Below are 17349 nucleotides of genomic sequence, written 5' to 3'. Positions count from 1 at the left end.
TAGAGAAGGACAGAAAATGTTGGACTGGTGCTGAGGTCTACAGGTAACTGGTAAATGTGTCCTGAGGACTGAGCTAGGCTTCTGTAGAGATTCTGGCTCTGGATGCTGGGGGAAGAAAAATGTCTGAGGTGGTTCTTGTCTATTCTCTGGATATTCTTCTAAGTAAGGCGGTTCACAATTTGGAGTAACAGTCCTAGGGTCAAAGACCCATAAAATGAGTATGCTGTCAGGCAAAGGATAGACAAATGATCTCTTTGTTTGTGAATTTGTTTCAATTTTTCTCTCATATGATACCTCCTGTCATTGCTCAAGTCCCTGACTCTTTGCTGGAGGAACCGTACTCTCCAAGCTGTAGCATAAGTCACAAGGCTGAGGAGAACATTGTGGGGTGCCAGCCCTTGTCCCTGTAGCCTAGCAAATCAGGACTGTTCTTGCTTTGGTAGGTTGTGTTAGTGCCAAGTCCTCATCTTTAAGAGTCACGGGACAAAGAGTTGTAAAATAGGAATGGAAAAGCCATGAAGACAGTCCCTACTTGCAGCCTGTGAATTTTGAAGGATCTTAACAAACCAAGTGTGTCATATGAGGCAGCATAGCCTCTGAAGAGTGTGGTTGGACAGCGGTGACATGTTTGTTCAGCTTTTTTTTTTTTTTAATTTGACTTTTAGAGGACCTCATCTCTTGTAGTCCCAGCTACCATGTCAAAAAAACTGACTGTCCCTGTTATGTTACCTATATGAAATCTCTGGATGACTGAAATTTGAACCAACAGCTTGAAAAAGAAATGGGAGAAATGGAATAGGGAGCACTGAATGTGAGTTCGGGTTATATGTTGTAAAATAAAGTGGAAAGGGAATGGCACATTATTGCACATCATTTTTTCTTAATAACTCCACATGAAATTAATAAACCTTAAACCCTCAGGTTTTAGAAGTTGTTCTAGATAAGAGTCAAATTACAGGGAAGGTGAAATAGGAAGGACAAAGCATTAGAGCTTCAATGACTTATGTTTAACAATATACCTAAGCAGCAGTTTCTAGTTTCAGTGATCTCATCTTCTTAGCTGCATATTAAGCTTCAGCATTGTTAGTTAATTATGTTGAAAAAGCTTGGAGTTCTTTTTCTGTCAGTGTTGAGCAAGTGTGCTTTTTTGGGCATTGATTGTTTGCACCATCTCTGTGACCACTAGCTTTGGTGGAAGGGAATTGCTGCCTTAACAGGAAATACCAGACTTTCTGTATAAGTGTTGAGGTTCGTGATCTTCACCTCCAAAGCACTCCAGGGTTTTCAACCAAGGTAAAATGAATGGGCTGGACAGACATCATCTTTGCACAGAGATGTTCAGATTCCTTTGAAGTAATTCAAACATGGAGTGGGATTATGTGACTTCAGCTATGTGGGAACTAACATCTTTTGCAACAGCAGAAAAATGCCAGAATTGCTTCCTCCTCCTCTCTCTCTGCTTGCTCTTTAGAGTAGCAAGAGGGCCTCCTTCATGTGAGAATAAACAACAGAAATATTATCTCAAGAGGCACAAAATTGTTGGTAGGAGTGTTCTCCAGGTCTTATTCTGGAAGTCATATTATACCTTCAAGGTTGGCAGCTGCCATATGCATTGTCTTGTCTTGTCTGGGCTCCCCAAAGTTGGAGGTTTAGTGTTACCTCTTTGCTTGTGCTGCTTGAGGTACATTTTCTGCTCCCTAACAAACACATGATGATAATTTTATTTTGGTTACCATTATGAGTTTTTCTGCAGAAACTCCTGAAAAAACAAGTGCAATTTCAAAATATTCACAAGGGGTTAAGCCCTCCTGAGCTCACTGTAGGCCATGCTTTCTCTGAGTATGTCAAGCCTTGCATTAGAGGCATTTGCACGTAGTGCTACTGTGTGATGTGGCTGTCAACAGAAATGCAAAGGCTGGTGTGTGTCTATCCCGGAGTGCTCTAATGAGCAGCACCACATCTACTCAAACTATTGTTTAGAAAGAGAGAGGTCCAAGCATTCACCCTTAGTGAAAGGTCTGAATTCGAAGAAGTGAGATGAGGGGAAAAAGGAGGCTATTGTTAAATACATCCACTTCGAAATCCCTGAAGGAAACCTCATTTCACTGAGCCTAAATACTTTTCAAAGTGCCAGACTAAACAAAATTCTTCAAGAAGGTAAATCTGAGGAATTAAACTCTGTTTTTTTATTTAGAAATGCTGTTGGTTGTGAATAGGGTCACTGCCTTTGTTGGAGGTAGGTGAATCATCTATAATGAGACTTGGCTATCGAATTTTACTCCTTCTCTGCTTTTGATCGATTCAAAAGCTCATCATGAGATTTATTTGTTGTTCAGAAATCTTCCTGCATTTCTACTCAGTAATGTTCCCGCATGAATAGCTGTCAAATAGCTGGTATTGCTTGAGGTCTGGATTCCAACTCTGGGCTGTATTGGCTAGTTGCCTGGGTTACCTGTGTTACATCTATCTGTTTCTTGTACTAGAGCATTCCTGATACTACTCAACAGACTGTGAATTTTGAATAATTCAGTCAAATGTGAAATGCCAGCTGGGTTTTGGGTTTTTTTGTGACTATTGATGCTTTTGAGATTGAAAAATAAGCAGCTATTCAAAAATTTATTTGCACCAGCTCTGAATGAAGAAAGAAAGCACGACTGAGAGTCACATATATTGCTGAGTTGAGAGTTGCTTGCAATTTGAGCACCTTGTACAGGGGGAATGAAAGCACTTTTATCTCATTAATTCTTAGGATTAATTTATAACAATGGGATTTTAAAAAGTCATTCAGTAGTATATAATTATTTATTTGTGAGATAATTACAACTATATGAGAGATTTAATCTCTAGGTGACTATTTTTTGAGCTAAAATGCCAAAGGACTCCTAAAGAAAAAGGAATTAATCTTTGCATATTGTGGACATATCACATGCATTTGAATTGAATGGTCCATTCAAATATCTTTTGTAATCTGAAATCCAGTAGAAACAAGGTAAATATATTTTCTTAGACATATTTATTTGGCACTGGTCTTTCAAGTACTTACATATATTAATAGTTGTTTTGTCTTCATGGCAACTAATTTTATATACATATAAAGTGATTGTTTGTGCTACTGCACATCAGCTTAGGCCGTGTAGGCCCATGACATTGGCAGTTCACGTAGTGATGAATCTTCTGCCCGTGTACCAGGACTGCAGTCATGCAATTACACAATCTCTCATTCTTCCCCTCTTGTGGCAGGGAGCACAAGTGAATCAGCTCTTGACGTGCTTGGTGTTCTCAGGATTCATGCTGACAGCATTTTCATAAGATACTTTCAGAGAACAGATAAAATCTTGTGCTATACATCATGCTGAAAATTGCCAAGTGGACACAAGTATTGGTGTCCAGCTATACAATAAGAAAATTAAGCAAAGTCAAATGGTTTGAAAGGCCTTTTTATGAACAAGTCAGATTTTCTACTGCTGACTCTGACGCTAGAACTCAACACCATGCACAAGCTCTTTGCACAGGTCCCAGGAGGGAGATTCTCAAATGCAAAATGATGTGGTGTGAGAAGGGATTTTCAAAGGCTTAGAAACCAGACAGGTGAGGAGAATTGAGCCTATCAGACCTTTTTTCCTGCCTTTGAAAATATCTAAGCACCCTCGAATAACGATTTTTTCTGTTAGCTGTCGTAGCTGTCACTGATTCTTTCTTTTTCTTATGGTAGTCCAGTTTATAATGCAGGGCAGTATCTGAATGCGAAGAAGAAACACTGTATTTACCCTGGAGACCAGCTCTGGAGTTTGCCAGGGCTTGATGTTCTGTATATCTTTTCTATCAATAGCAGGACAACTTATCTGACTCCTAAAATCACACATACACTTGGCCAGACAAGCTACCCCAGTATCTTGTCTCAGACACAGGCAATTGCAGACATCTCCAGGACAGTGTATGTCAAAAGTCATACAGTGGTATTTTCCTGATGTACTGCTTTACTTGCCAATGACTTTTGAGTCAAGGCCTCTGAAAAAAGAAATCTCCTATATTAGTTATTTATAGCCCTTAATTGGATTTTCTTCCATGCATCTGTTCAATAATTTTTGAAGCCATTAGATAATGTTTCATGAACATAACTGTAAAGCATCTTTTATATATTCTTGAATAAATAAGCGACATAGAATAAAATGATACTGAAGATAGTCTTGTGCTGCTGGCACAGTCTTGATTGATGTCACTTGGCATAAAAATTATTTCTAATCCCTCATTTGGCATTTTGATTCTTCATCTAATTTTGATTTGACTAACAGAACAGCATTTTACTGTAAGGCTCTTTAAGAACTTCAGAATTTATAGAACATGGAAAGCCACCTTTCCTACTTCAAGAGCCTATTTATATGTTGTAGCAAATACAGACTTCACCCCAAAGATGAGGAACTGAAAGAGAAGGTAGATAACCAGCTGTTTCTATAGTTTATAGAGGAACCAAATATCTGGAGCCACAGTCTAGGCAGTATGCCAACGACACATCCAAGATTTCAAATCAGAGTTGGAGAGCCTGGATGCCCCTGTTTGTGCCTGCATTCACCAGCCTACATGTAACAGCAGTATAATAATAAATATTGTCTTCAGGTGAGGCTTCAAAAAATGTATTCATCTCAACAGCCACTCCTTTGTTCAGTCATTCCCACTCCAGTGCACTTATCCTGTGTGTAATACAGAGTATCACAACTGTAGTTCACCATACAAAGAGATGCATTTACTGGGGTATCTATGTGTCTGGTCTATAAAAAGTGTCACTATATGGTTAATATTTAAGCTCCTCATCAGTATGCCTCGATGTTTGTAGGCTTGGGAACACAACTTACCAAAGCCTGCAAACTCCAGTGCACTGAGTCACCTTTGTGTGTGAGCAGACGGGTGGGGGGAGCCGTGTGTTGGTGACTAACGATCTGAAGATGGCAGCATTGGGTGAGCTTTGCTCTTTCTTGGCTAAGCAGGGCTCTCTTAAATACAAAATTGTAGTTGTTGCATATGGCAAATTTATAAATCAGCTTTTAATTTGAAAGGCTTTTCTTAATGCTGCAGTTTGATCCCACAAGTTAGTAGTAGGCAGACATATTGCCATTTATGTGTTTAATTTTAGTTAGTTATACTGAGAGTACAAGTCTTACAAATACTAAAGATTGGCTCTCACCAGCAAGTGTTAGCTCATAAATACAACTCTCTTTTATAACAATAACAATTATAATAATTTTTGAATGAATGTAAAAGAAGTTCTGTCTTTATGTACTGTCTATCCATCAAGCAGGAAGTGGAATCAAGTCCTACCTGTCTCGTGGGCAGGATGCTGTTCACTCTGGACAGCAGGGATTGTTCTCCAGTGCCTGTGTTAGCTCTCTGTGTCTGTGCTTTTCAGCCCCCGGAGTGCACATCCTCAGAGGAGTGGAGAGCCCTTCTTCTCCTTTCCTCTGCTGGTCCTAGAGATTGCTAAGTGGGCATTTGACTTTCTCTAGGGAGCAGCATGACACAGGTTTGGTCTTCTTCAGCCTGAGAAAGGTCAACAGTAAAGGTGCCCCACACATGGGGACAAAGTGCTGCTCTTACAGACCTAAAACATACAAACACCAGACTCCTTTTTAGCTGCTGTTGGTTTTAAGAATGAAAAGAGCATGACCACTGTGTTTTATCAGGAGTCAAATCCTGCTGTATGTCTGTCAGAATGTTAGTGTTCACAGCATAAGAACTGCTACCTGGTAGATTCCTTTAAGGAACCTTGAGGAAGAGGAGGACAAATTCAAAGATGTTAGTAAGATTTAAGTGTAAAGCTGAGTAGTTAGTTTCTGACAGTGTCAGCCTGTATACAGCCAGGACTGTGGCCTACTGATAGCTCTTCTGGCAAAATATTTAGGCAGGGAAGCAAAGGTTTTACTTCTTGTGATAGGTCTCTCAGCTTCACTCATTACTTCTGTGATGCCTTTGTCATTTTGTGTACCTGGCTGTTTGTCCCTGAGACATTTTTAGAAACCAACTGTCTTGCCTGTACTGGAAAATTTTATGCCAGCTTAATTTACCTGAGTCAATAGCAAAGCCAGGGGTGGAAATTTGATTTTCTTGGGTTTGTTTCTTTGTTTTGTTTTGTTTGATGATTTTTTGGGGCTTATGTTTTTATTATTTTTTTATTAGTACACGATTCTGCATAATGCTATGCTGTGTGAATCACTAGCTCTACAGAAACTTTTCTGAGGCTAAGCAATTAATAATTTCTAAATTTCTAAAGGTTTGTTGAACTTAAAAGAGCTGTTCATTTCTGGTCTTCTGCATTTAATATGATACCCAGTCTGGAAGAGCTGGGAGTTAGGGAGCAAGTGAATGGAAAAAACATTGTATTAGGATGTATTCTGAAGTTACTTAAAAAAATTAAAATTTAGTACAAAATATTGGGTAATTCCTTATCCTATATTCATATCCCCTGCAAAGACATGTAAATTTTCTAGATTCAGTGGAGTTATACCCCTTTGCATAAAACCTGTAATTGTCAGATAATGTAATAAACTTATCTAAGGATATGCGTATGTATATGTCCAATGTTTTTGTATAACTTGGAACTCAACTTCCTAAAACCTTCATATGTAGAAATAGTTACTATCTTAATCTCAACTGTTTGATCTGACATCAAACAGCATGTGGTGTGTTGTAACAAAACCAAAGTAAAACTTAGTACTCTAGGAGCAGAAGTGACTGTCATCATTTGCATTTAGTGGACAGTGGGCTGTCAGTGCTTCTTATGATCTTCCTAACATTTAACTTTGTTAGGGGAATCCAGCAAAGTTAGATACAGTACTATTATGTTGATTTAACACGTTGTCGTGGTTGCGGGGGGAGGTCAGTTTTTCCAGGGGGATGTGGGCAGGCCAATCAGTGATCAGCTTTTCTGCTGGCACCTGGATTGGTCACTCAGAAGTTTGGACACGCCTCTGAGGACACAAAGAGTTAAAAGCAGGAGTCTAGAGGGGTTCGGCCTCTTTTTTTTAGATCCCGGTCTCAGCAGAGAGAGGTGTCAGGCCTCCTTCCCCTGCCCAGCCACGAGGCTGGGTGGGGGAGGGGAAACACGTGGCCGAGCTAGAAGAGAACCATGCAGCCGAGCTGAAGTGAGCTGGAGCCCCGGGGGGAGAAGAGAGTGGACAGGACTGGAACTGAGCTGCCCCGTCCAGGATGGAGGGGTAGAAAGCTGTGGAAGTGCCTTCTGTGTGTGCTCACCCCCTCTTCCCCCCAAACTCCGGGAGAAGTTGCCCAGCCACGTGGGGGTTGCCCAGCCTGGGAGTGCCTGAGTCTGCACCCTGCTGGGAGATAGAAGCTGTTAACCCTTGCTTGGCAGAAAGAAACTTTTCTTAGACATTGATTCTCATGACTGGTGGTTTAGAGGAGAGAGAGGGAAGCGGCCTGGGACCGAGATGATAAAGCACGATTGGAAGGAACCCGATGGGCAAAGAATGAGAAGAGTAGCTTTCTGAGCTGGACTTTTCTTGCATAATGTCAGCCATGGACTGAACTTGAGTCTCTTTTGAACATAAACTGCATTTTGGGTGGATACAGCTGCCCTTGCTTTTGCTACAGTGACTGGCACTTGAAGAGTGGAGCGAGCAGAGAAGAGAGGGGGAGGGTGAGGTGGTGCCCTCTGCCCTCAGGGCAGACCTGCTCTCGGAACCTCGGCCCCTGGGTAAAAAGGGGAAAGCTTGGCATGCAAGCATCCTTAAAAGAGCCCTGTATGCAGCTTTCAGACTATGGACAGCGGTGAGAGCGCTGGACATAGGAAAAAGAGAGTGTCACCCTGGCAGACTTCTCCGGGCGGTGCCAGGGGTGACATGGAAACACATAAGGGGCGGACCCGTGTTTTCTGAAGAACAGTCTGTGGTGCGAGAGAGACTCCTCTCTCCCTTGCTGAATTGAAGATTAGTTTGTTTTTGAGTAGTGATTGTTTGATCTAAAACCCAAAGGTTTGGTCTGTGAAGAGTGATGTGTGGGGAGGTAGAAACTGGGAGAAGAAATGTTCTAAGAAGTTTTTATTTCTGTCTCTGTGTGTGTTTAAGAGTATTTCTGTCCCTGTTCTTATGTAATGTAATTAAGTTTTGGTGTTTTTTTTGTTTTCAAGATTTAAGCCTGCTCTGCTCTGTTCCTGATCACATCCCACAGTAGTTGTTAGAGAAAAAACATATATTCATGGGTGCATTAACATCTGGCCAGTGCCAACCCATGACACACATCTCTTTTCACAGCTTGTCATCAGTTCTACTGGTCAGATATGTTACATGATTGAATGGAGACCTAAAGACCAATTTTTGTTGTTCAAGTGAGTTCATTGGTCAGGTGAATTCATTTGACTGAAGTTAATTTTTTTCCACAATTTAAGAAGCCAAATGCCATATTTGTTCTTTCTTTGTGACAGAGTAAAATCTAGTGAAGACTAAGGCCTCAACTCAAGAGGGTTCTTAAGCACATACATATAAGTAAATCCATTCTAACTCAAGATAGCTCTTAAGTATGTTGCAGACTTCAAAGTGATATCAGTTTGAGCTTAAAACTGAGTGCTCTGAGCTCATCTTAGAGGTCTTCAGATGTTCCTAGATAGCCAGACCAACTATGCTGCAGGATTTTATTTTAAGGCATCTCATTTATTTCTGAAGGTTTCAAAAATCTCTCTGTAGATTACTATCAGCACCTTTGATACCTAAAAATGACTTTGCTTGTCTGTTCCTATCTGGCCATTCCTGTGAACTGCTTGGGTACCCAGACAAAGAACAAAATCCCAAATTTTCGTGCAAAGCTTCCTTACTGCTGAACATGACATTTAAATTACTAGCAGCAATAATATACTTTATCTGAGATTATATTCAAAGTAGGTAATTCTAAAGAAGTGGGACAGACAAGTGAATATGGTACTGATTGTTATTGCTGAAGTGCCTGTTTGCAACTATACTATTTGTATCTAAATATCTGTATATTTTACAGTGCTATTTCTTTACTATTGAATTTGGCCTTTGCAAGCAAGAAGGACAACTGCGTGCTTATGGGGCAGGACTTCTGTCTTCTATTGGAGAGTTAAAGGTATGTACCCTTAAAGCATAGTAAACATTTTTTTAATCTTAGCAAAATAATAGTTGGGTATAAATATATTGAGTGTCAAATAACAGTTAAAATTCTCAAGATTAAAAGCTTGTATTTAAAATATGGTATTGACCTAAAAGCTTTGTTTGAAATATCAGCTGGCACTTGAAGCATGAAATAGACTTGTAAGGCCCAAAGTACCAAAGTAACTATAAACTGAAAAACTGATTTCTGTTTGAATTTTCATTTCTTGTCAAAGGAGACTCAAGGGTTGTAACAGGTAAGAGTGCCTTGGGCTCTAAAAACTTTGTTTGGATGAGAAGCATGTATTTTTAATACCCACAAAAAAGTGTTAGAAATCAGACATGATTCTGTTCTAAGTAATCCAGTGTACTTGAATGTATTCATTATTGATATGAAAAGAACAACATTCATTAAGGTCCTGACTCAGTAGATTAATCATATCTAAAATTAGGAATGCTTATAAACTCACACTGAACTTGCCTGTCTGACAATACTTAGAGCCCTATTCTTTCAAGGGTGAAAGTGTTTAACCTTGCATGATATGAGTAGTTGAAGTGGATAATTTATTGCCTCTTTTAATGCCTAGAAAACATGGGGAACAGGCAAAAGGTATTTCGTCACAGCTGTAGTATTTTGGGACATTATACATCTCTCTGTCAGCTAGATGGGAGGCAGGGGTAAAGAGAGGGAGGAGTACTATCTTCAGAGACTCAAATGAACTTGGTGGCTCTGCAGGTAAACATTTGGATTTAGAAAGCATATACAGAAGAGTATTGAAAACTATTTTGCAATATGTCTTGTCTGTGTTTAAATCCCTTCCCACCCTCCTGGGCTGGCTTTCAGTGAGCTGCCTGGCAGTTTGATAGAAGTGTCTCAGTCCCCTTTTGCTGTTTGTTTTACCTGTAACTGTGAATATTTGTGATGAAGCTCATTAGTAAAACAGCTATTCTTCCAGTAGTAGAAAAATTTTGAAGAAAATTACTTTCTCCAGTGTTTTTTCTTTGATTGCATTAGAGTTGCTCTCAATTCTGTGCATACTTCAGCCACAGAAGCATTCTCTAGCCGTCTGGCAATATTTTATACTCACAGTGCAAAGATGCTTGAATGAAAAGAGATGGAAATGTCCCACTTGTTTTCCTCTGGCTCAGCAACATTCAGTGCTAAGCCCCAAACTCTGCGGGATTCTGTAAAGAATCAGGCCTTTTCTTTAAACTAACAGTTAAGGTTGCCAGGTGGTGACCCTGAAAATACCTGCCATATCATTTACAACATCTAAGGGCATAAAAAAGAGGAAATGGATAGTCAAGAACATAATAAATCTTCTACCATCAGTGTCATAAACAAATGCATTATTCTTGTCAAGTCTGCATATTTGGTACCACACATTTGTGACCCCAGATCTGTGTTCTTTGCTCAGCCGTAAACTCAGAGTATAAACGCAAAGACTAATCCTTTTGAAAAGCAACACTTAAAGCTAAATAATCTGCACATAAGTGGACTATATTGATCTGCTACAGTGTTATGGCCAGATATATATCATAAGAATTTTGCCATAAGTCAATAATATCATATACTTTTCTATTACACTAGGTATATATTTTGTAGATATGATGCCAAAAGGGGCTACTAGATCATCTGATTTGACCTCTTGTGTATCATAAGATACTAAATTTCACCAAATCTTGCATATACTGAACTTAAGCTAGAAATTTCAGTTACTGAGAAACTAAGCGCTTGTGTGCTGTTGGAATGGAACAGCACCTTGCCACAAGTAGACATAGTCTCCATGAAGGGACTGATAAACTGAAAAATATTCAAAAAGTCTGTGGAATTATGCTTCAGGGCAGAAAATAAGGTAAAAGTTAAGGAAAAAAAGAGCAAAAACTACTTACCTCTCTGATAAAATAACCATTGGACAAGCCATTTCTAGACCACAATCCTGGCATGAGTGTGCTTCTTGTCAGCAAGGTATTATCAGGGAGGTGCTTAGGAAGGAGAATGCCTAGGCACTCATGACTTTGGTGCACAGCCTTGCATCCAGTTATTGTCACTCTCTACTGTTTCTTGGGAAAGTAATCTCCCTCCTACCAGCTACTGGGAGGGCAAATTTCTTCCCTGACCTGAAGGAAGGTCATGCTAAGAGATTGTTGTTGAGATCCTGATTGTAACTGAAATCCTTATTGATAGCAGCAGTTGCTCTGGAATTGATGAGAACAATGCTGACTATTTCAGTGGTGAGTGGGGATGAACAGGAGACTCATATTGCATGGCCATGACGTGTCTCCCTCATGTGTGCAACACTTATACTTCTCTTAGGTGTCAGAGTGAAGACGTCCTTTCAGAAATTACTTCTGCCATACTTTAGATGGGGGTGGCTGTGGCAAATAGAAGTTCTATTTATAGAACTATATTTATACTTATGTATCCCTGCCACTAGGAAGTTAAATCTTCAAATGCTGAGTTTTGATACCTTGACTTTAGAGTCATAGAATAGTTTAGGTTGGAAAAGTTCTCTAAGATGATCAAGTCCAATTGTTAACCCACCACTGCCAAATATGCACTAGGTCATGTCCTCAAGTGCCATATTTCAATACCTCCAGGGATGGTAACTCAACCACTTTCCTGTGCAGCCTACTCCAATGTTTGGCAACCATTTCAGTGAAGAAGTTTTTCCTAATATGCAATCTAAACCTCCCCTGGCACAACTTGAAGCCATTTCCACTTCTGTCAGTTGTCACTTGGGAGAAGAGACCAACCCGCACCTGGTTACAGTCTCCTTGTAGGTAGCTGTAGAGAGTGAAAAGGTCTCCCCTGAGTTCCCTTTTCTCCCAGCTAAACAAACTCAGTTCTGTCAGCTGCTCCTCATCTACCCCTCTAGAGCCTCAATGTCTTCTAGTGAGAGGCCCAAAACTGGACAAGGACTTGAGGTATGGCCTCACCAGTGCTGAGGGACAATCACTGCCTGGGTCCTGCTGGCCACACTATTGTCATTACAGGCCAGGGTGCCATTGGCCTTCTTGGCCACTTGGGCACACAGCTGGCTCCTGGTCAGCTGCTGTTGATGGGCACCCTCAGGTCCCTTTCTGATGTGCCACCTTCCAGCCACTCTTCCCTCAGCCTGTAGCGCTGCTTGAGGTTGATGGAGAACCTGGCACTTGGCCTTGTCATCAGTCCATCTTGTCCATGGCCTTGGCTCAGTCCATCAATCCATCCTGTTCAGATCCCTCTACAGAGCCTTCTGTTCTCCATCAGAACAATGCTCCTGCCCAAATTGGTGTTCTCTGCAAATTTACTGAGAGTGCCCTTGAGACTCACAGGCATTTTTTATTAATATGCTTTTGTGAGCAAGAAGAAAAGCCTTTCTCCAACTTCTGTCCCTATCAGCTCTCTTTTCAATGCAGTGGTATGCAGAGGAAATAAAATGGTGGCAAATTTAATGTATAATTTGTATAAATTTCTAGAAATACACGTGTTTATTTGCAGGGTAGAAATGGCAAGCAGTATTTGGGCTGTTTGGAGGAGTGAATGGCTTGTTCAGTCATCCCTGTTTCTGTATTACACTGCTCCATTTCACAAATCTGGTCAACAGCTCTAGTAACAAATAACTGTAAAAGCTAGAGAAATGTGTGCACCAGCCTATCTATGTAGGATTCCCTTGAAATCTTTTTCCCCACTCAGTATTTAGACCTAAAATTTCAGATAATGAAAAATGCATCTCCTTATATGCATGCTATGAAAACATCAAGTAAAAAAATTTAAAAGCACAACAAAATAAGGAGAAGGAGAAGATTAAAAATGAAGCCTGGGGGAAACGAATAATACAGTAAGTAGTTATAAAATGTTCTGCCTAATATAGTCAGGTTAACTCTAGCTAACACTATTACACAGTATGTATTTGGGGCTTAGAGATAAGGCGGAAATAATGTACATTTCAATTATTAAAACTGTTTCTAAAAAGCAGTTCAAATGTCTTCGGAAATTAATCCATTTAATTTGTGTGATGCTCTCTTGAACTCTTTCATTAAAGGAGTCTCCTATCAGCTTCAGTTGGCTGTAGATCAAGTCACACATCCCTGTTGTACACTCCTATATTGAACAGAGAGGTAGACTTAAAATCTCTCTCTATAAATTTTTAAAGTAAAATACAGTATCCAATTGTATAATTTTGTTTTAGTGATAATTTAAGAAGTGCCAGCATTAGACTTTATAACCAGAGAGATTAAAATGCAATTTTTGGCTCTGTTTTCTGAACAGGATTAAGAAAACAACTCCTGGATCCCAGATGCTTATTTTAAGAATCTTTAAATAAAGAGATTTTCAGCATTTTTCTACACAATATATAAAATTACACTGTTGAACAAAATCTTCTGGTAATGTCAAGACATTGTCAGAGTCACAACTTATTTTGTAGATAAGCAGGAGAACATTTAAGAGCAGTTTTTTCAAGACTCTCTGTTCTCCTCCTGGGAAAACAAGGCGATAAAATCAGTAGTGGCACAGACAGAGCTTCTCACCTGTGTTCCTATTCTGCCCTCCTGTACTTCTCATACAGTGTAGTATTTATAACTCATCTCAAGTTTTCCCCGTGCTGGCTGAAGATTTTAGTTTTCGGTTTTTGTTTCATTTATTTTCTTAGAACTGAAAAGCTCTGAGTTGTATTATTGCAATCCATTTTTATACTCAGAGGAGGAATGACAAGACCAAACTCTTTTTTCATGTGTCAGTGATAGTGGCCACTTAGGAAGTGATTCATAGTTGTGCAGTTTAAATGCTTGGTGCCATCTGACATGCCCCAGTACTTCTGACCAGCTGCCACTGCAGAAACATGTAAAAGTCTTCCTTAGATCCTGTGCTGTATCATCCATTCTCTGTACACTGCATTAGACAGCCTAGGCCTTAGAGACCTGTGGTTAGGTATCTCAATCACTCTTCTAACCTTTCATTTGGCAGGGAGTGGAGGCATTTCTTTATTGTTATGCTTATTTTCAGTATAAATGACTGTCTAATTCTTAAGCTGTCTGATACTGATTTTGCTGAGAATCAGTGATGATTCATTTCAAAGTTTCACTCCAGATTCTTATTTCTTGCATTGGAGAAGACTCACCAATAGTTTTATTAGCATTACCAGTACAGTCAGTGTGAATGGGCCATTAGAGACAGTTATCACAGATCCACAAGATGGGGAGATGCATTATTTTACCAGAAGCTATTTTCCATACGCGTGTTAGCCCTAACATCTCATTGGAGGTGGATAACATAGAGGAGAAATACATACTGGATATGTACTCATTTGAGTTCACTGACAAACGGAATGTCCAATCAAACTGTAAGTGAATAGCGTGTATTTAAAAAATACAGGACTGAAGGTGAAAGCTTTTGCACTCACCAGACCATTTTGTTTTGGTTGAGATTATGTACTTGATAATGTTGATAGTGCCAAGGACCAGCATTTTACAGCACTGTAAAGTTTCTGATAAATGCTGTGGTCATCTTTGAGTCATTGTCTTGACCATTCTAGTTCACACTAGATAGTTTATGGTGTTTCTGAAGGTTTGTCTGCAGGCTCAGTTCAGTTGCTGAACTCTGGCATTGCTGGCATCAGCATACCAACTCAACAGCAGATATTACAGATACCAGGGTGTGGAATTTGAAAACACCATCCAGACTTGAAAAGATGAAAACATTGCTTTGGTAGCTGTGACAATGTCTACTTCATCTGAGAGCCAAAAGAACTTATCCTGGAGGGGAGACAGGTATCTCAGGTGGGAATTCACCAGAACTTACACCTCCTGTTTCCAAACCACAATCGTAAGAACAACTGATCTGTTGTCACCTAACTTTGAAGGCATGTCTGAATACTTTACCCTTGGTTACCTTGGTTTCCAGGGTGCACATGTGCTGTTGTCTTCATGTTCCACTCTCTGCAGAGCTGCTTTGTGAAGCAGCAGCTCTATTCATGTGTAACTCAACTGGGATCCAGAAAGAATGAGTCATTTCATTTGGCTAATCTGAGGAGAATAACTAGAATGGCTTTCTCAGAGGACATCCCCTGTGATGGAATCAGCTTTTCCTTCTCTTTGAACTCTCTCTTTTTATAAAATTAGGGCTCAGTGAATAGAGCAGTTGTTCACAACGTAGGAACCACAGGCTGGATCCCTTTTTCATGCTGATAATCTCAGTCCCAAGGACCTGGCCCATCAGAGGCCATTAGTAAGTAGAGAAGTTAAGAGCATCCCTCTTTCTGTTGAACCTTTCACAGTACAGGAAAAAATCCATGAGCCAGAAGTAGTCAGTTCCTCTGAAATCATGGTCTGTATCATAATCTTGATTCCCTGCAAGGAACCAACCTCATTCAGTCCACTCGGAGTTTTGAAACTTTGTGCTTTAGACATTTGAGGCATTAAGTCTCACCTGGAAGTACAAATGCACCTCAAGAGGAGATTTTTATCTGTAGTTACCCTCCCAGGGAATCTATTAAAATTTCAAGTGAAAAAAGGCAAATTCATTTTGAGAGGAGGTAAATACCTTAATTTATAAGCATTCTACCACACCATGGTTCTGCAAAGAGAAAGTGACAACAGGGATATAGGCAGGGGCCTAATAAGGTGAGCCTGTTCCTGCAGTCCATTTAGAAAAGGATGATGGTTGAGAGACCATTTTTTATATTTGCTTTCAAACCTGTTTAACTGATGGCTGTCCAGAAACAGCAAACCTTGTGATAAGGAAAAGATACATGTACTAAAGAAAGTTAATTCCCTGATATTTTAAGATTCCATACATTAATTTTTCATGTATTTATTTTTGGAGAGACAGGAGGTGGGAGGAAGAGGCTCTTGTTCCAGTTTTCTGTCCTGTTATTTGGAGACTTCAGGTTGAGAGCTAGGATGATATTTTCAGAACCTTTCACAGGGATTTAGGAATGAGCATAAGCAAGAGCAGATATAAAAGCTGTGGTGAACACCTTAAGGTTAATACTGTACTCCACTATAAAAAGTGTCCATGCAGATAGAAAGTAAAGAAATCGGAGGCACCTTTGGACCTCAGGGATCTGCTTCCTCCCTGTCATTTCTTTATGCTTTTCATTCACATCTTCACTCTATATAGATATCAGGGGACTAAAGAAGGTTGAAAGGTGACCTAAATATGCTCTGCTTCCTTACCTTATACTTTTGTAACAGAGCACTGAGAATGAAAATATGTGTGCTCTAGAAGATAAGGTAGATCCAAAAGCCAACACAATATTCAAGTTGAAAGGGGAGCTAGAAAACATTGTCCTGGAAAATGTCTCAGTTCCTGATTTTCAGTTCTGAACATCTCTTTTCTAGTGACTTGTGTAAGTCATATAAAGAGAAAGGCTAATCAGAAATCTCTGCTCTGCGTAGCAGCATTTGCCATATCTGCCCAGTGAATCTTCTGTACTTATCTATATCTGTTTAGTTATTTTTTCTTTGCTGTACTATGTGAAGCATTATTGCTCACATAGTTGTTGTGGGAAAAGAGTAATGCATTTCATTGTCTTGCAATACATTGTCATTATTTCATGGGCTTTTCAGATATGTAGTTTCACTTTCACTGTCAGGAAAATAGTATATGACTTTGACCTAAAAATGTAAAGTACAGATTACATGAATGGTTTAGTCAGACCCAATTTAGCCACCAAGACGAAGATGAATTCTGCTAGTTAAATGAGATTTTGGGGACATAGATATTTGTAATTGTATAGATAATTTTTCAAGAATGGTTATTTGATGATTTTCCTTTTTCTGTCTGAACATTTACGTCTGTATGTGTTCATGGCTGATGCATTTCTAATATCCTCTTTATTATTTTATTATTATGGGGAAAAATCTCTCATAGTTAGAGCATTTTAAATAACAAATTCTGTTCACTGATCAAACTGAAAAAACACTGTATGTAAAACAAGATGGGCTATCAGTTAGTGGGAAACATACAGAACAGCGATATAAAAGCTGATGTAGATACACAGCAATATCAAAATCCATTTTAACAGATCCTGTGGTGTATTTTGCAGCATGCTCTCTCTGACAAGGCCAATGTAAAGACATTTGATCCGAAGACAACCTGTTTGCAAGAATGCCTTATCACGACTTTCCAGGAAGTTTACTTTGTTTCAGAGAGTTTTGAAGAGGCCAAAGAAAAGATGAGGTAAATCATTTTCCCTGACTCAAAAATCTAATTTGCTCTTCTTGAGTGGTTGGGGGAAAAAAAAAAAAAAAA

General features: G+C 39.6%; 1 protein-coding gene across 1 annotated transcript in view; it reads left to right on the top strand.

Annotated features, from left to right (window-relative positions):
• Positions 1-17349, top strand: part of TPH2 (tryptophan hydroxylase 2) — a 51821-nt gene that overhangs the window by 33183 nt on the left and 1289 nt on the right. The window contains exons 9-10 of the mRNA XM_063394908.1: positions 8992-9087; positions 17144-17277. Coding sequence (XP_063250978.1) covers positions 8992-9087; positions 17144-17277 — 230 coding nt within the window. The remainder of the gene's footprint in view (positions 1-8991; positions 9088-17143; positions 17278-17349) is intronic.

This window comes from Prinia subflava, chromosome 4 (genome assembly GCF_021018805.1).
Source record: "Prinia subflava isolate CZ2003 ecotype Zambia chromosome 4, Cam_Psub_1.2, whole genome shotgun sequence".
NCBI lineage: Eukaryota > Metazoa > Chordata > Aves > Passeriformes > Cisticolidae > Prinia > Prinia subflava.
The sequence above is the reverse complement of the archived record's forward strand: the minus strand, read 5'-3'. Positions and strand labels throughout refer to the sequence as shown.